General features: G+C 31.8%; 1 protein-coding gene across 1 annotated transcript in view; it reads right to left on the reverse strand.

Annotated features, from left to right (window-relative positions):
• Positions 1–21,204, reverse strand: part of LOC118184520 (monoglyceride lipase-like) — a 109,704-nt gene that overhangs the window by 9,445 nt on the left and 79,055 nt on the right. The window contains exons 4-5 of the mRNA XM_035354208.2: positions 18,502–18,612; positions 1,585–1,758 (exon numbers count right to left, since the gene is read on the reverse strand). Coding sequence (XP_035210099.1) covers positions 1,585–1,758; positions 18,502–18,612 — 285 coding nt within the window. The remainder of the gene's footprint in view (positions 1–1,584; positions 1,759–18,501; positions 18,613–21,204) is intronic.

Below are 21,204 nucleotides of genomic sequence, written 5' to 3' on the forward strand. Positions count from 1 at the left end.
ACTAACCGCGATACACTACGAGTCTCTTTCGGTGCACTCGACGACCCACTCAGCATTCGCTGCCCGGCTGTCAACGCGATCGACTCCGCAGGGATTGACTCGCTAGACGAGACACCAACTCGATACTAACTATCTCGCACTCGACGAGGCACACATTCAGTCTCTGACTGCGGACCAGCAGGGTTTCGGCTTGTGTTCGAGAACATTCTGGGCTAAACCGGTAAGAATTCGTTCCAGAAGGTTCTCTATCAGTCCATGGCATATCGCCAATTTTGTCGCCAAATTTCGTTTATTAAAATTATATTTCGTAACAATATTAATAAAGCTTATAATAATTCTAATAAGAGGCCTTATGCAAAAATTTTCTAACGGCAGCGTTTTCTGTAAGTTTAAGCGTAACGGTATGTATAAAACGTTTGATTGTAGTGTTATCGCTGCTGATAACAAGGGACACAAAATGAAACATGAAGGGAACGTCGCGGCCGAGGTTTTGTGGGAAAGAGAACACAATGCAGTACTTCCGAGCGTGACTCAGTCTGACTCAGAGGTGACTACTGGGCTGACTATTCCCAGTCAAAGGGCGAACTCATTCTCATCAACTGAATAATCAGTGTTCAAGATCCGTTTCAGTTAGAACTACGTAGTACAATTCTATTTGACAGAGAAATTTTCAAAACCGTTTATCACCAATAAACCTAAGAATTAAAGCTCGCCATTAAACAAATGGAACATTTATTAGTGTACAGCTTTAAAAAGGGAGATTCTATAAATAAACTACTGAGCTTGGCGAACACTAAAAGTGTGCTGTGCAAAAGTTCCAGAAAGAAAGGTTCTTTTGAAGTACCAATTATAGACAGCATCTCGAAGGTTTCAGTTTTTCCATCAGTTAATGTTCTTAAGTGATTAAGAACATAGAATGCCGTTTAATGAGCTGCACTTTTATAGGAAAATAATGAACATAGTTTCATTATTTTTTTACTTTACATACAGGATGCATAAAGTAGCCAAAAATCTTTATGAACTCGGAACGATTTTAGGATGTACGATTTCTAGGGACATGAATTTCAATAATGAATAATGTAAAAAATAACTCTATAGTAAATTTATGCTTTGAGATAAGTGATATTTCAAGCGAAAATAAAACATTCAGTGATACATATTCTTCTGAAGATAATATGAACTCCCAGTTGAGAACTTTTGGAACTGGAAGCCTTGTGTATTCAAGACACTGCTTTTAGCGAGCAAAGTCGGCAAATTGAGCCATTTTAAAACAGTATGAACAAGAAACAAAATTAAATCTAAGGTAGATTCGAAGTTTTAACTAACTTTTAAGGAAAATTTCAATATTTTTTCACATATTTTTTTTTTTCAGTTTTAAAAGACTTGTATTAAATGAGGTGTTTTAATAATGACGTATTACAGTTTAAAAAGTGCTGATTAGTTTAATTCTGATAAAATCGAATTATTTTAAGAAGAAAAAGAGATATTATAAAATCACTTTTATTACACGCAAATTATGTTTATTACATGAAAGATTTACTTTCACAGCTTCAATAAACAGAGAAGAAGCCGAATCACACTAACCTTGCATGCATCAACTAAAGAGGCACCAAATCCAGCTTTGCAGAAACCGTGAAACCTCAGTGGATCTTCCTCCATGGTTTTCACTTCTTTAGGACAGCTGCATACTAGGGAGAGATCCAAAGATGCCACTGGGAATTGAGGCGCGATCCATCGCAGAAATTTTGCTATTGCTGTCTGATAATGAAATATCATCAACTGCATTATTTCCTTGAAGTTCACATTGAGGTACAAAATATTAAAAAAACACATGCTCATGAATTTAACAATGAAATAATCTTAAAATTTTATGTAATTGCTGTTATCTCAAAATTTTCTAAAATCAAAAATTCTGATGTATCAGTTATATAACATCTGTCATTAAATTGCTCGAAATGATCAAGACAATTTCTTGCTTACTAATTCAGAAGTCAAACAACAAAAATCAGCGTTATATTTACAAAATTTTCACAGGACTAGTTTCGATGGTTTTACCGAACCACCATCTTCAGCTGCAAAACCGCAAATGAACAAGATAGGAAATAATGATTAGATAAGATAAGAAAGCCTGGACAAGAATAAGCAAGTGGCGCCATCTGTTGGTGAAACCAGAACTAAAACATAATTTCTTTAAAGGCCGAAGGCAAATTTGGATTGGAATTATCATCGTTAACTAGAGCAGAAAGATTTTTATGAATGTGAAATGCCTCTAGAAAATCCAGTTCTCCAATGGAAGATGTTTTTTGAATAATTTTGGCAGCAGAAAAACTGAAAGTGTGGTTTTCGGACCAAGAATGTTGAGCAACAGAAGACTTCTGTGTTTCCTTTTTTCTAACATATGCCTCATGTTCCTTGACGCGAAATTTTAAGGCTCTCTTAGTTTGGCCAATGTAAATTAAACCACACTGGCAAGGAATCCTATAAATACCCCAGGAATTCATATCCGGAATGGGGTCCTTGAGTATGGAACTCGGAATTTTATTGATGGGAGAATAAACAACCCGAAAGTTAAATTCCTGCAAAATATGTGCAACTTTATAGCTAATTGATGGAAAAAAGGGAATGACAACAGAATTTTTATAAGCTCCTAAAACAAGAGTGTGCCTTTTAGTGTGTTGAGATGAGAATTTTTTAACTGCTTGATTAATAATGTTGGGTCGAAAGCCCCTGTCAATTGAGAATTTTTTAACTGCTTGATTAATAATGTTGGGTGGAAAGCCCCTGTCATTGTTTTAGGAACTTATAAAAATTCTGTTGTCATTCCCTTTTTTCCATAATTAGCTATAAAGTTGCACATATTTTGCAGGAATTTAACTTTCGGGTTGTTTATTCTCCCATCAATAAAATTCCGAGTTCCATACTCAAGGACCCCATTCCGGATATGAATTCCTGGGGTATTTATAGGATTCCTTGCCAGTGTGGTTTAATTTACATTGGCCAAACTAAGAGAGCCTTAAAATTTCGCGTCAAGGAACATGAGGCATATGTTAGACAATGAGTTAGAAAAAAGGAAACACAGAAGTCTTCTGTTGCTCAACATTCTTGGTCCGAAAACCACACTTTCAGTTTTTCTGCTGCCAAAATTATTCAAAAAACATCTTCCATTGGAGAACTGGATTTTCTAGAGGCATTTCACATTCATAAAAATCTTTCTGCTCTAGTTAACGATGATAATTCCAATCCAAATTTGCCTTCGGCCTTTAAAGAAATTATGTTTTAGTTCTGGTTTCACCAACAGATGGCGCCACTTGCTTATTCTTGTCCAGGCTTTCTTATCTTATCTAATCATTATTTCCTATCTTGTTCATTTGCGGTTTTGCAGCTGAAGATGGTGGTTCGGTAAAACCATCGAAACTAGTCCTGTGAAAATTTTGTAAATATAACGCTGATTTTTGTTGTTTGACTTCTGAATTAGTATTTATTCGGTGTGTTATTGTGTCTTAATTTCTTGCTTGCTTTCAAAAATTATACGTACGCAAACTAACATTTAACATGCATTTAAAAATAATTTTGAATCTAGAACTGAACTATTTTCTTTCGAAAGACAATTTATAAATCAGTCTTCCAGAAAAATGTAGATATTGATGTATGGTAGATTTGATAGGAAACAGTCGTGGCAGATTTAATATTCATTTTCAATTGAATTAAACTTGTACCCATTAATGGCGTCTATTTCAGAACATTTGCATTTTTGAGATTTTTGCGGTAAGACGAGAAGCAATAAACAGCAGACTAGTTAGGCCAATCAAGCAGAAGTGAAATGTGTGCTTAGAATGAAATCTTAATTCAGAGTGACTTCCTTTTAAAGTTGGACAAGATAGTACCAATATAGAGAAGGACCCTTGCCTAGTTGAAAATTGGTCTACGGAATTAATTTGTTAGTTCAAACGTTCTAAATCGTTTTTAGCTGAAATTCTAAGTTCTTCAACAGCAGTATCAGTCAAGAAGAGAAAAAAAAAAAAAAAAAAAGAATATCATTGCTTTTCTACTGTGTTCTAGTGCTTAAATTTAAAAAACCTACTGCTAGTTCAAAATTGGGATCATTTAAGTTGCAAGTAGAAAGATGTCATGTAGGTAATATATTTAAAAGAGATTTAAGTACTTAAGCAGATGTTTTCCCTCTACTTCCGCTTTCAGTATAAATGAAATAAGGTCATCTATCTTCGAGTTTATCACACTTCGGCTATTTCCTTCGGGTAAATTAAATCACGTTCCTTTTCAGCGGCGCAAGAATTAAAAGTATGCTAGGTACTTTAAATTTTACGTTTAAATTTAGTAAAAAATTTCCGAAATTTGATAGCTGTGTTTTGAAAAAAATAAAAATATTACTCAAAGAATGGCAGAGTAATAATTCAATATTTAATTTGAATGGTTTTGAATTTACAAATTTTGCGAGTTTATTTAACGCTGTTTTGCTAATAATGCGTTTTTCATTATCATTAATTTATTAATGATTTATTTCAGTTTTGAAATTTAAATATGTAATGCTGTTTTTCTTACTGTACTAGATTAAAATGCAGTAGTGTTTTATGGAAATGATAGCAAATGAAAATTTCATGGTATTAGAAATTTAATTAACTATTTTGAATTAATTAAGTAAAGAATTTAAAAATTTTATTCAGGAAAAATATTAAATTGGAATACGATTAATCATTATATTTTTTAATTATTATAGAATTATTTGAATTAATGTTAAGAATATTGGAATCATTCGTGTACAAGATTATTATTTAAAAATTTTGAATTTGAAGAATTTTGAATTATTTTAAAAATGAAGTAAATGTAAAAAATGAATGAAATAAATTTTGAAACTGGTACAAAAAATAACATAAAATTGGATTTTGAATTATAATATTGAAAATATTAAATCGTAGAATATTGAATATTATTATAATGAATGTAAGAAATATTAATAACTTAAGAAAGCGTAATGTAATTAAAAGTTAAAAATATTGAAAAGAAGTAATTTGAAATTATAGTGAATGAATGTTTTAATTTAATGAACAACTATGTATAAGTATAGAGTATGTTGAGGGAGTACTGGTTCAGAAACAGAGGCTTATTTTTACCTCTCTGTAATAGTAACTTTGACCTTCCTCATGCCAGGAAAAGTGTAAATTTTTCATATAGAATTATTATTTTCTTTATAGAAGGAGTGTTTCAGTGCAGTTTACAAAGGCCAATCACCTTGTGTAAAGAAAAGAAGCCTTAACAAGTAATTTTCAAGCATCCCCTTAATTACGGAGGAATTTACATCAATCAGTTAATGTGATTATGCCCAATTAGGTGGATATGTTTGCATTTGAAGAAATAAGGAGTGTTCCACTTTTGTGTAAAATAAGGAAAATAGTAATTTAATAAAACAGTGAAACCATAATTTTAATAAGAATATTATTATATTTATGATGTTAAAATCCAAGTTATAACTATGAAAATTAGTTATGTTCTAAAATGTTCGAATTTGTTATGATTATTCAAAATAAGTAATGGGAATATAAAATTTTTATATTTGTGGTATTCTGCGAAACTTTTTTGAAAAAAAAAAAAAAAAAAAAAAAAAAAAAAAAACCTTCCTTGAAGAATCATTATCATCAAATGGACGTTTCAAAGACGCATCAAAGACGTTTTGAAATTAGATTTCATATTGAAAACTAAGACTCTAAAAGTTGCATGTATTCTCAAAACTGCAGCACTCAATGCTTATATTCTACATTACTTAAAAATTTAGTACAAAATTTCATAATCATATTTTCTGTATTATATTCCTCTTATTTTACTACTTCAATGATTTTTCTCTGATTAAGTCGTTTTAATAACCAAGCCTTGTTCTTCGAAGAGGGAGTATATTTAAAGGAAACTTCTAGTTTTAACTGGCAACATCTAATCTCATTCTCAATTTTAATTTGGGTATTTCCCCTTCCTGTCCTAAAGTTAATAACTATTTATATCTAAACTGCATCATTTCAAAATTAATCTGCATCATACGATTTTATGTAATGATGCAACGCAGGTACGTTATAGCCAATCACTTTTTTGAGAACCAAAATCTTTTGACTCTTCTATTCCATGAGTTCCTCTGAATGCATCACATTTCGCTTTCCGTTTCGCTCTTACAACTTGCAGATGCATACTATCTTCAAAAATATATTTCACAAGTTTATCGATACCTATGTAACACGTCCTTTGAGAACAAGGAGCGACTGCACTCATTTTATTTGTCTTGGTTTTGAAAAATATGTGTCAACCTACGCTTCTACCACAACACCAACTATTTCCAAATTATTATAATATATATGTTACGGTGAAACACCGAAATCTGGAGAATGTCGACTTTCACCGGTGAATGTCAACAATCACCTAGTCGCTTGGTGTATGTCCGAAATATTTTCCAAATACTCTTATTTCTGACTTACACCGGTCAATGTCGACATTCACCATGTACTAATGATGAATGTTGAACATATAACAATATTATATTTTCTTCTTCGTAATTTAGTCGCGAAAAAACGCACATGAGACTTAAAATAAGAACTTAAGAACATAACAACTTAAAACACACAGTACATTAAAAATGAAAAAGGAAAATAATAGAAGTTAAAAACTTACTTAATTATACAGTACGTTCTAAATGAGAAAATAAAATAATAGTGATAAAAAACTTACTAAATTATATGATTCAAATCTTATTTATTGCAACAACTTAAACTATTATGACCTCTCCTTTCGACCTACCCCAGAGCTTATGTGTGATTGTCAACATATACCGGTGAGGGTCCGAATGTACGAGAATGTAATGCAATATTCGATCTTCCACCGACGTATTTGGTGAATGTTGACATTCTCCGGTGAAAGTTGCCCTTCTCAAATCTCGGTCTTTCACGGTAACATATACATATATGCGGCATGTTTCAGTTTGAAACTGCGTTTATTTAATCGTTCGCAGCTTATAAAAAAACTCAAAAAGGTGTTTTTTTTTTTTTTTTTTTTTTTTTTTTTTTTTTTTTTTTTTTCAAATTGATGACACTTGGCAAAATAAGTGAACTGTGCCGAATTTTCAAAGCAACTAGAAATTACAAAATGAGGTTGATGTCCAGCTATTTCTGTATTTCTCCTTTTTCAATGTCTAATATAAAGAAGCTCATGACGTTGGTCGGCGTTCTCATTTGAATTAATCCGTAGTTTAGGAATTTAGGAAAAAGAAAGCGTTTAGATTGTGATATTTTAATGCGATTGGAGAAATTTGATTTTTTTCAAATATATTATTTGGAGTGCTTTTGCTCTCTGATTTCTGAGTCACAGAATGCATTTTATAACAAAATGTCTGAAATTTTCTGTATTTTTCGGCTGATAGGGCGCCATTTGAAATTAAGCGCCATTGTGCAAATCAGGCAACTTGTTTGTTTCACCTAATCAGTAGCTGTTCAGTGACGTTTTTGCGAATAAACGGAAGGAATGTACACTAATCGGATAACTTTCCTCGCAATCCAAAAATTTTTTGTAAACTAATATTTAAAATACTTCTTAGAGACAAAAGAAAAAGTAATTTGTCTCCACAAAAACTTTAAAATACGTGATTTAATGTTAATGTGATATCGCAAAAAATATTTTTAAATCTCGCGTTATTCAATTAAAGTCGTTGCGCCAGTTTAGTTATTTAACTAACATTCCAATTTACATCTTTACTATCTTTTCTTACTTTAGTCACGCAAGTCTTTTTTTCCAGAAAGTGACATAGACTTTTATGATGCTAGCGTGGATGCATAAAAAGAATTTAGTCGAAGCGGCCAAAAAAAAAAAAAAAACCGAGTGAGTGAATGAGAAATAAACAAAAGCTGCACTCGATGGATAGAATTAGCTGTTGGCAAACGTCCGGTGGTAAAGCAGGCCTGTGTGTATAGCTGTCCAAATAGTAATCTGCGATTGAACATTTTAGATGTGTTATTATTCGCTAGAAAAGAAAATTGCGTGTGAATACTTCGAACTTAAAATTTTATTCTACATCTAATGTCCAGTCAATTAAACTGTTATCTTGTTATTATATTTTAATTTAAGAGCTCAAGTAAGGAAATGTTAAAGCTAATATGTTTTCATTCAGTGTTTCTGTCTAACTGAACTTTGCACTTCCCTCCTTTCATGAAAATTCGCAATACGTAAGTTTATTAGCGTCTGTTAGAACTCATGCATAGCTGTAAAGTGATTTGGTGACACCAAGTACTTCAAGTTTAATACAGGTGTCATAATGTAAAGAGTAAAATAATGTGGAAAATCTCAAAATATAACTAAGCTGTTAAAAAGAGGATATAAAGATTATTTAAAATGCTATGCAGTTCCCAGGTTGTCCAACTTCTGAATTACTTCCCTAAATTCACAGAAATGTTGGGCATAGTTTAAGAGCTAATTTTCTTTTACTTGAAACTTTAGCTTAAAGCTGAGTAGCTCAGAATTCCTCTGTATTGTTGAGAAACGCCAAGGAGCGGTAAGATAGCTTCCCCGCGAAATGGTTTTAGGGTTTCCAGAAATTGGAAAGGTTGCCAGATTTGGCTTGAAATCGACCATTTGGCGATATGCCATAGACGGAGCGAAAACATTATAGAACGCATTCTTAGCGGTTTTCCCGTGAATATTCTCGAAGGTAGGTTAAAGCTATATATATGCCTGTCCTGGGAGTAGAGTATCTTGGGTTCAGCGATTAGCTTGAGAGCTGTCGACCGAGTCGGAAGCTGTACTTTAGTTCTTTCCCGTGAAGCTATCTCTACCGTTATAGCCTGAAGGTTATGTTGCTGATTGTTTCAACGGAACTAAACGTGTCTTCGTAACTGTCCTGTGTAATACTGGTAAATAAATTGGGTTTTGATTCTTCATCAAGTGTTGTCATCAATTACTTCAAATCCAGGAACCGTAGAACGCAAAAATATTATGCATAAAAATATTATACATAATACTGCCATATCAGGCAGTATTATGCATAATATAGAGGAATTCTTTAAAGAAAAAGCTGTAGAGAAATAGATATGATATAGATAAATAATAGATATAAAAAAGATATAGAAGAATCTTAAAAAAAATGGTGTTATACAGAGATAGAGATGAAAAAAGAAAAGGGAGAAGAGAGGGAGAAATACCGTAAATTGGTAACTTTCCTTTAAATGGCTACAAGTTCAGCGGAAACTAACTAAACAGAAATTACTCACTAAAAATAAGTCAGCCCGAAATTCAGTTACTAGATTACAATTTCACAATTACTCAATATATGCAATCTACCAATTTACTACTTCGAGCGCAAGATACATACTGTGTATATGATTGGCATGACACAATTTCAAAAGAATTTCAATGTGAGGGAATGCGGGTATGTCTGGAATTTATTTTATTTTTCCATGTACTATAAATAAATAATTATTGAGCACTATACACGATGGCATCATTCGCAACTTTGTAAACGTTTAGGCTAAAAATCGTGTAATCGTGTAACAAGAGTGTGCCTTTTAGTGTGTTGAGATGAGAATTTTTTAACTGCTTGATTAATAATGTTGGGTCGAAAGCCCCTGTCAATTGAGAATTTTTTAACTGCTTGATTAATAATGTTGGGTGGAAAGCCCCTGTCATTGTTTTAGGAACTTATAAACATTCTGTTGTCATTCCCTTTTTTCCATAATTAGCTATAAAGTTGCACATATTTTGCAGGAATTTAACTTTCGGGTTGTTTATTCTCCCATCAATAAAATTCCGAGTTCCATACTCAAGGACCCCATTCCGGATATGAATTCCTGGGGTATTTATAGGATTCCTTGCCAGTGTGGTTTAATTTACATTGGCCAAACTAAGAGAGCCTTAAAATTTCGCGTCAAGGAACATGAGGCATATGTTAGACAATGAGTTAGAAAAAAGGAAACACAGAAGTCTTCTGTTGCTCAACATTCTTGGTCCGAAAACCACACTTTCAGTTTTTCTGCTGCCAAAATTATTCAAAAAACATCTTCCATTGGAGAACTGGATTTTCTAGAGGCATTTCACATTCATAAAAATCTTTCTGCTCTAGTTAACGATGATAATTCCAATCCAAATTTGCCTTCGGCCTTTAAAGAAATTATGTTTTAGTTCTGGTTTCACCAACAGATGGCGCCACTTGCTTATTCTTGTCCAGGCTTCCTTATCTTATCTAATCATTATTTCCTATCTTGTTCATTTGCGGTTTTGCAGCTGAAGATGGTGGTTCGGTAAAACCATCGAAACTAGTCCTGTGAAAATTTTGTAAATATAACGCTGATTTTTGTTGTTTGACTTCTGAATTAGTATTTATTTGGTGTGTTATTGTGTCTTAATTTCTTGCTTGCTTTCAAAAATTATACGTACGCAAACTAACATTTAACATGCATTTAAAAATAATTTTGAATCTAGAACTGAACTATTTTCTTTCGAAAGACAATTTATAAATCAGTCTTTCAGAAAAATGTAGATATTGATGTATGGTAGATTTGATAGGAAACAGTCGTGGCAGATTTAATATTCATTTTCAATTGAATTAAACTTGTACCCATTAATGGCGTCTATTTCAGAACATTTGCATTTTTGAGATTTTTGCGGTAAGACGAGAAGCAATAAACAGCAGACTAGTTAGGCCAATCAAGCAGAAGTGAAATGTGTGCTTAGAATGAAATCTTAATTCAGAGTGACTTCCTTTTAAAGTTGGACAAGATAGTACCAATATAGAGAAGGACCCTTGCCTAGTTGAAAATTGGTCTACGGAATTAATTTGTTAGTTCAAACGTTCTAAATCGTTTTTAGCTGAAATTCTAAGTTCTTCAACAGCAGTATCAGTCAAGAAGAGAAAAAAAAAAAAAAAAAAAAAAGAATATCATTGCTTTTCTACTGTGTTCTAGTGCTTAAATTTAAAAAACCTACTGCTAGTTCAAAATTGGGATCATTTAAGTTGCAAGTAGAAAGATGTCATGTAGGTAATATATTTAAAAGAGATTTAAGTACTTAAGCAGATGTTTTCCCTCTACTTCCGCTTTCAGTATAAATGAAATAAGGTCATCTATCTTCGAGTTTATCACACTTCGGCTATTTCCTTCGGGTAAATTAAATCACGTTCCTTTTCAGCGGCGCAAGAATTAAAAGTATGCTAGGTACTTTAAATTTTACGTTTAAATTTAGTAAAAAATTTCCGAAATTTGATAGCTGTGTTTTGAAAAAAATAAAAATATTACTCAAAGAATGGCAGAGTAATAATTCAATATTTAATTTGAATGGTTTTGAATTTACAAATTTTGCGAGTTTATTTAACGCTGTTTTGCTAATAATGCGTTTTTCATTATCATTAATTTATTAATGATTTATTTCAGTTTTGAAATTTAAATATGTAATGCTGTTTTTCTTACTGTACTAGATTAAAATGCAGTAGTGTTTTATGGAAATGATAGCAAATGAAAATTTCATGGTATTAGAAATTTAATTAACTATTTTGAATTAATTAAGTAAAGAATTTAAAAATTTTATTCAGGAAAAATATTAAATTGGAATACGATTAATCATTATATTTTTTAATTATTATAGAATTATTTGAATTAATGTTAAGAATATTGGAATCATTCGTGAACAAGATTATTATTTAAAAATTTTGAATTTGAAGAATTTTGAATTATTTTAAAAATGAAGTAAATGTAAAAAATGAATGAAATAAATTTTGAAACTGGTACAAAAAATAACATAAAATTGGATTTTGAATTATAATATTGAAAATATTAAATCGTAGAATATTGAATATTATTATAATGAATGTAAGAAATATTAATAACTTAAGAAAGCGTAATGTAATTAAAAGTTAAAAATATTGAAAAGAAGTAATTTGAAATTATAGTGAATGAATGTTTTAATTTAATGAACAACTATGTATAAGTATAGAGTATGTTGAGGGAGTACTGGTTCAGAAACAGAGGCTTATTTTTACCTCTCTGTAATAGTAACTTTGACCTTCCTCATGCCAGGAAAAGTGTAAATTTTTCATATAGAATTATTATTTTCTTTATAGAAGGAGTGTTTCAGTGCAGTTTACAAAGGCCAATCACCTTGTGTAAAGAAAAGAAGCCTTAACAAGTAATTTTCAAGCATCCCCTTAATTACGGAGGAATTTACATCAATCAGTTAATGTGATTATGCCCAATTAGGTGGATATGTTTGCATTTGAAGAAATAAGGAGTGTTCCACTTTTGTGTAAAATAAGGAAAATAGTAATTTAATAAAACAGTGAAACCATAATTTTAATAAGAATATTATTATATTTATGATGTTAAAATCCAAGTTATAACTATGAAAATTAGTTATGTTCTAAAATGTTCGAATTTGTTATGATTATTCAAAATAAGTAATGGGAATATAAAATTTTTATATTTGTGGTATTCTGCGAAACTTTTTTGAGAAAAAAAAAAAAAAAAAAAAAAAAAAAAACCTTCCTTGAAAAATCTTTATCATCAAATGGACGTTTCAAAGACGCATCAAAGACGTTTTGAAATTAGATTTCATATTGAAAACTAAGACTCTAAAAGTTGCATGTATTCTCAAAACTGCAGCACTCAATGCTTATATTCTACATTACTTAAAAATTTAGTACAAAATTTCATAATCATATTTTCTGTATTATATTCCTCTTATTTTACTACTTCAATGATTTTTCTCTGATTAAGTCTTTTTAATAACCAAGCCTTGTTCTTCGAAGAGGGAGTATATTTAAAGGAAACTTCTAGTTTTAACTGGCAACATCTAATCTCATTCTCAATTTTAATTTGGGTATTTCCCCTTCCTGTCCTAAAGTTAATAACTATTTATATCTAAACTGCATCATTTCAAAATTAATCTGCATCATACGATTTTATGTAATGATGCAACGCAGGTACGTTATAGCCAATCACTTTTTTGAGAACCAAAATCTTTTGACTCTTCTATTCCATGAGTTCCTCTGAATGCATCACATTTCGCTTTCCGTTTCGCTCTTACAACTTGCAGATGCATACTATCTTCAAAAATATATTTCACAAGTTTATCGATACCTATGTAACACGTCCTTTGAGAACAAGGAGCGATTGCACTCATTTTATTTGTCTTGGTTTTGAAAAATATGTGTCAACCTACGCTTCTACCACAACACCAACTATTTCCAAATTATTATAATATATATGTTACGGTGAAACACCGAAATCTGGAGAATGTCGACTTTCACCGGTGAATGTCAACAATCACCTAGTCGCTTGGTGTATGTCCGAAATATTTTCCAAATACTCTTATTTCTGACTTACACCGGTCAATGTCGACATTCACCATGTACTAATGATGAATGTTGAACATATAACAATATTATATTTTCTTCTTCGTAATTCAGTCGCGAAAAAACGCACATGAGACTTAAAATAAGAACTTAAGAACATAACAACTTAAAACACACAGTACATTAAAAATGAAAAAGGAAAATAATAGAAGTTAAAAACTTACTTAATTATACAGTACGTTCTAAATGAGAAAATAAAATAATAGTGATAAAAAACTTACTAAATTATATGATTCAAATCTTATTTATTGCAACAACTTAAACTATTATGACCTCTCCTTTCGACCTACCCCAGAGCTTATGTGTGATTGTCAACATATACCGGTGAGGGTCCGAATGTACGAGAATGTAATGCAATATTCGATCTTCCACCGACGTATTTGGTGAATGTTGACATTCTCCGGTGAAAGTTGCCCTTCTCAAATTTCGGTCTTTCACGGTAACATATACATATATGCGGCATGTTTCAGTTTGAAACTGCGTTTATTTAATCGTTCGCAGCTTATAAAAAAACTCAAAAAGGTGTTTTTTTTTTTTTTTTTTTTTTTTTTTTTCAAATTGATGACACTTGGCAAAATAAGTGAACTGTGCCGAATTTTCAAAGCAACTAGAAATTACAAAATGAGGTTGATGTCCAGCTATTTCTGTATTTCTCCTTTTTCAATGTCTAATATAAAGAAGCTCATGACGTTGGTCGGCGTTCTCATTTGAATTAATCCGTAGTTTAGGAATTTAGGAAAAAGAAAGCGTTTAGATTGTGATATTTTAATGCGATTGGAGAAATTTGATTTTTTTCAAATATATTATTTGGAGTGCTTTTGCTCTCTGATTTCTGAGTCACAGAATGCATTTTATAACAAAATGTCTGAAATTTTCTGTATTTTTCGGCTGATAGGGCGCCATTTGAAATTAAGCGCCATTGTGCAAATCAGGCAACTTGTTTGTTTCACCTAATCAGTAGCTGTTCAGTGACGTTTTTGCGAATAAACGGAAGGAATGTACACTAATCGGATAACTTTCCTCGCAATCCAAAAATTTTTTGTAAACTAATATTTAAAATACTTCTTAGAGACAAAAGAAAAAGTAATTTGTCTCCACAAAAACTTTAAAATACGTGATTTAATGTTAATGTGATATCGCAAAAAATATTTTTAAATCTCGCGTTATTCAATTAAAGTCGTTGCGCCAGTTTAGTTATTTAACTAACATTCCAATTTACATCTTTACTATCTTTTCTTACTTTAGTCACGCAAGTCTTTTTTTCCAGAAAGTGACATAGACTTTTATGATGCTAGCGTGGATGCATAAAAAGAATTTAGTCGAAGCGGCCAAAAAAAAAAAAAAAACCGAGTGAGTGAATGAGAAATAAACAAAAGCTGCACTCGATGGATAGAATTAGCTGTTGGCAAACGTCCGGTGGTAAAGCAGGCCTGTGTGTATAGCTGTCCAAATAGTAATCTGCGATTGAACATTTTAGATGTGTTATTATTCGCTAGAAAAGAAAATTGCGTGTGAATACTTCGAACTTAAAATTTTATTCTACATCTAATGTCCAGTCAATTAAACTGTTATCTTGTTATTATATTTTAATTTAAGAGCTCAAGTAAGGAAATGTTAAAGCTAATATGTTTTCATTCAGTGTTTCTGTCTAACTGAACTTTGCACTTCCCTCCTTTCATGAAAATTCGCAATACGTAAGTTTATTAGCGTCTGTTAGAACTCATGCATAGCTGTAAAGTGATTTGGTGACACCAAGTACTTCAAGTTTAATACAGGTGTCATAATGTAAAGAGTAAAATAATGTGGAAAATCTCAAAATATAACTAAGCTGTTAAAAAGAGGATATAAAGATTATTTAAAATGCTATGCAGTTCCCAGGTTGTCCAACTTCTGAATTACTTCCCTAAATTCACAGAAATGTTGGACATAGTTTAAGAGCTAATTTTCTTTTACTTGAAACTTTAGCTTAAAGCTGAGTAGCTCAGAATTCCTCTGTATTGTTGAGAAACGCCAAGGAGCGGTAAGATAGCTTCCCCGCGAAATGGTTTTAGGGTTTCCAGAAATTGGAAAGGTTGCCAGATTTGGCTTGAAATCGACCATTTGGCGATATGCCATAGACGGAGCGAAAACATTATAGAACGCATTCTTAGCGGTTTTCCCGTGAATATTCTCGAAGGTAGGTTAAAGCTATATATATGCCTGTCCTGGGAGTAGAGTATCTTGGGTTCAGCGATTAGCTTGAGAGCTGTCGACCGAGTCGGAAGCTGTACTTTAGTTCTTTCCCGTGAAGCTATCTCTACCGTTATAGCCTGAAGGTTATGTTGCTGATTGTTTCAACGGAACTAAACGTGTCTTCGTAACTGTCCTGTGTAATACTGGTAAATAAATTGGGTTTTGATTCTTCATCAAGTGTTGTCATCAATTACTTCAAATCCAGGAACCGTAGAACGCAAAAATATTATGCATAAAAATATTATACATAATACTGCCATATCAGGCAGTATTATGCATAATATAGAGGAATTCTTTAAAGAAAAAGCTGTAGAGAAATAGATATGATATAGATAAATAATAGATATAAAAAAGATATAGAAGAATCTTAAAAAAAATGGTGTTATACAGAGATAGAGATGAAAAAAGAAAAGGGAGAAGAGAGGGAGAAATACCGTAAATTGGTAACTTTCCTTTAAATGGCTACAAGTTCAGCGGAAACTAACTAAACAGAAATTACTCACTAAAAATAAGTCAGCCCGAAATTCAGTTACTAGATTACAATTTCACAATTACTCAATATATGCAATCTACCAATTTACTACTTCGAGCGCAAGATACATACTGTGTATATGATTGGCATGACACAATTTCAAAAGAATTTCAATGTGAGGGAATGCGGGTATGTCTGGAATTTATTTTATTTTTCCATGTACTATAAATAAATAATTATTGAGCACTATACACGATGGCATCATTCGCAACTTTGTAAACGTTTAGGCTAAAAATCGTGTTATCGAAATATGTACATACATGAAGTGTTATAAGAGAGTTTAAGCACATTTTTTCATTAACTCGATAAAATGAAACCCCGTGTTGACGTGCTATACTAGGGTTTCCACAGTTTTCTTATAGAGAAAAAGCGGAAGTGTTACATAAGGGATACCTGATCTACTACTGTTGTATTCGCTCTATTTCAGTAAGAGTCAGGACTTTTAAGTTAGTAAGGGTAATTAATATCAATAATATTCTTTTTATACATGTAGGTTGCAGCCACAAATCTGACGTTTTCTAACACCTGTAGTGAAAAGGTTAAGAGAAAAATAAGTGAAAGAAAATGCAAATAAATACAGTAATAAATGCAACACTCAAAATATGTGGTAATCTGATATAAGGCTTTCGCCTAAGAAGAAACTAATAAAAATTTAATTTTTCAAGAGGAAAATAGTTATATGTGTGTATTTAGTTGCGCGGTATGTTGCCAACCTGTGACACTTGTTTTAAAATGAGTTCACAGAAAACCGTGTGTTTGCCCTGTGACACTTGTTTTAAAATGAGTTCAGAGAAAACAGTTTAAAAATGGTTTTTAAGATAAGAAATTGTAAAACATGATAAATAACAACTCACAAAGGAAAATAAAAGGATAATATAAAATATAAAATAATAAGGAAATAAATGGATAGTATGATTTTACAACATTTAAATTTTGAGTGAGGGATTGATAATAGTAAAAAATAAGTTCAGAATCATTTATTTAAAACAGTCTGGTGTGGATGACTTCCTTATACGTCCTATTAAATTATACACATTATTGTTGCACATCATTTAAACTTATTTCCTCAAATTATTCTAATCTGAATAACCGATCTTTCAAGACAAGTTGAAAGTCATATCAAAAATTTCAAATTTTGAAATTATTAAATATCGCCCTCAATTTTTTTCGTTTCGGAACCAATTTTATTTTTTCATAACAAGATAAAACTTTCCCAAATGTAAGTATAGCAACCGGGAGACCACATTAAATGTTAGAATTCATTATTTGTCGAAAGTTAATCTTTTTTTTTTTTTTTTTTTTTTTTTATTTAACATTGCCAAAACATGCATATTTTCCTCACTTAAAACACTTCTGTAATGACTGAGTACATGACTAATACCCACAATTGCGAAATTAAAGGCCGGGTAAGAGGGTGGATATATACATATATATATGTGTAAGATACAACAAAATACGATGGCTGCTCTAAGAAACGATTGGCGACCTCAAAATTAAATATTTTAAATTTTGTGTTCTCCCCCTAAGTTTATCTGTTCTCCCAAATTCAAGATCTCTTCCCGTTACATAACAACCTAAAATTAGCCAATAGCAATTAGTTATACTTATGCACCTACCTAATATAAATATCTACTAACTGTGTGGTTTCTCTCTCTCTTTCGCCTCTTCGCCTGCCAGCTGCCAGAGTGTCTCTGAGCCTGTGCTAGCTATTCGCCATTATTTAAAATGTAATTGCTTATCTAAAATTATGGGACGCGTTTAGCACACCTAATCTTCTACCGGTTATGAAAATATGTACTAAGAAATTCGTCATCCAAAAATAAATGATATTTAACTATCAAGCTGGTCTTACTTCTTCCAAAATTCCATCGGGTCATTCCACTACGTCGCAATTTCCATTCATCTACGCAGAAGTATTTCCGGCCATGACTAGCACGTGATTGTTTTTATCTCTCACCAAAAGTAAAACATTACATATATATGTTTGGTACTGCCGATTGCAATAAAAAAGAGAGGTGCATAACTAGATGTTATAGCAGTCTCCTACACAAAATTTCAATGTTCTACGTCTGATCGTTTTTGAGTTATGTGAAATACATTCATACGTTAGTACGTACGAAGTAATCCCTTTCAATCCATTTCACATACATTTTACAATACATTTTGAGAAAACCAATGTCCTTTATTCTGACCGTACGTACGGATGTCACTCAAAAAAATCGTCCAAATGGATTCGGGGAATGTTGAAATATTATACCGGAAATATTTTGCAATTACATTACTACCTTCACTGCGTACAAAGACATAAAAAGCGCTAACAAGGGAACATTTGAAAAACAGAATTTCTTTTTTTTACCTTAAAAGGTGTAGTTAATTCTGGATTTGTTGCTACGGCAGGACTTATCAAGAGAACGCCTTTAAAATATTCTGGCCTTCGCAAAGCTGAAAGAATGGATATTGCTCCACCCTGAAATTAGAAAAAAACACTTATTTCAGTTTAATGAAAACTTAAAATTCAGGACTACAGGAAACATTTTAAACATTCCACAAAGACAGATACTGCGACATATTGGATTAAATTATGCTGAGAGAAAACACTTTTACATTGTTAAACGCAACGTGTAATGAAACTGATCACCATCATCTATCAGAATTATTTTCAGCTGCACTTTCTAAAGCAAAATGTATGTTTGAAAAATAAGTATTTTTTGTCTTAGTTCATATATATGTTACCGAGAAAGACAGAAATTGGAGAACGTCGACTTTCACCGGAAAATATCAACATAACCAAATACGTCGGTCAGGGACCGAATATTTCACTACATTCTTGTATATTCGGACCCTCACCGGTGTATGTCGACAATCACAGATATGCTCTGGTGAAAGTCGAAAAGAGAGGTCATAAAGTGCCATAATAGTTTAAGTTGTTGCAATAAATTGAATTTTTAAAAAGATTTGAATCACATAATTTAGTAAGTTTTTTATTACTATTATTTTATTTTCTCATTCAGAACGTACTGTATAACTACGTTTTCAACTTCTATTATTTTCCTTTCTCATTTTGAATGTATTGTGTGTTTTAGGTTCTCGTGTTCTTAAGTTCTTATTTCAAGTCTCAAGTGCGTTTATTCGCGACTGAATTACGGAGAAGAAAATATAATATTGTTATATGTTCAACATTCACCATTAGTACATGGTGAATGTCGACATTGACCGGTGTAAGTCAGAAATAAGAGTATTTGGAAAATATTTCGGACATACACCAAGAGACTATGGGAATGTTGACATTCACCGGTGAAAGTCGACATTCTCCAGATTTCGGTGTTTCACCGTAACATATGCATTATTACTTTCCAGACGCATTTTTGTCATATTAGAATGCTACATGCAAGCCTCCTATGCTTTTAAACTTCAAATTGAATGAGGAATCATTTTTAAAAAATCTCACTTAACAGCAATTGAAAGAATATAATGTGAATATCTGAATTTTAAATTAAGATGATGTTTCTCATCAGCCTTGAACTTAACTTCCAGCTGTTCAATTTGTTAACAACGCGTCTGGAAGTAAAATGTAAAGAAACTGATACTGAGGAGAGGAAAATCTCTTGAAAAATTAATTACTGATCAGAAGCTGGTGTTCCGAACGCTCCTTTGCGGCCATGTAGTTTTTTTTTAAATATCGCTTATGTTCAACGTACCAGTTTCTAAATCAATTATTTTTAAAGGTTTGATAAACAGTAAAAGTGAATAAAGATGTAAAACTAAATAAAGGAAGGGAACAGGCAATTAATTGAACAAGTCAGATGAAATAAAGCAAAATAACTTATAACATGTGGATAAAAGATTTCTAATAATTGTGTTTTAATTTATTCTTAGAATGAATTCTTATAATTTCAATTATTCACCCACATATTCATTGCACATGCATGAACACATTTTTAGTACTTTTAAATACGTATTAAGATATATACGATTACGTGTATAAGGTTCATATTAACCTTATTAGTTTTTTCATATTTTGAGCATCGTTCTGATTAAAGTATGTTTTCGCTCTCTTTCCTTGAGATTTAATTATTTAGTTCCATATTTAAACACATGGTTCAAAGATATTATATTTGCTGCTGACACAGAGCCTAAATTTTAAGAGTAAAAATAATTTTTACCGTTTATCAACCCAGTTATTAGTTTAGTTAGCTACGTACTAAATTCTTACACATTTTATATTCCCTTGCCATCTAGTTACAGCAATGGTTCTCAAAGAACGTGCCACGGCGAAGGATTAAAAGGATGCCAAAGGATTCTTTACGCTAATAGCAAAATTTATAATACTGCTAAAAATAATACATATAATTTCATTCAATAGGAATTTTGTAAAAGAAACCAAAAATATTCGACTTTGGGCATGCTTATACTAACAGGATTTCTTGCTCTTTAAAAGATTTGATTACTGCTAAAACATTTTAGTTATTCATTTTTTGCATAAAAATGCAGTTTACAGTGGGTCGACTTGAAGAAATATTTTTCATTTCCTGCTCAGCTGAAAGAATTATCTTGCGTTTCTTGTTTTTCATATTCATTAGGAACGAAACGAACAGTTTCATAAGTAGGTGATTGAAAAATAATTTAGGATTGACTTCTTCCACTGCTTTTTCCAGGTATGCCGCCTAGGAAGTAGCGAAGGTTGACAGATAGTCCGAAACCAAGGTTGTGAGTTCGATTCCTGGATAAAACTTAGCTGTATATATATTGTCCTCCCCCTCCTTATGAATGTAATATCGGTATCCCCTTTTATGCCCCCCTGCAACATGTTCTCGGAGATGAGAAGGTTAAAGGACCAATGGGCTCTTCACAATTACCACTGAAAGCTTAACAGCATGTGTCTTGCCGTTAGATTTAGAAAAAGGAAAAAGAAAATTCTAGGTTTTCTTTCTTCTTAAACATTCAGAATATAAGAAATGGTAATTCACCATATTTCGACTGAAGTGTGCTTGCTGATTGAAACTGTTCTGCGAGATTGTCTTCCTCTTGATAATAATTCGTTACAACAGCATAATACTGC

Source organism: Stegodyphus dumicola, chromosome X1, assembly GCF_044657685.1.
Source record: "Stegodyphus dumicola isolate Sdum_Otavi_A_Nest chromosome X1, ASM4465768v1".
In the NCBI taxonomy this organism is placed as follows: Eukaryota; Metazoa; Arthropoda; class Arachnida; order Araneae; family Eresidae; genus Stegodyphus; species Stegodyphus dumicola.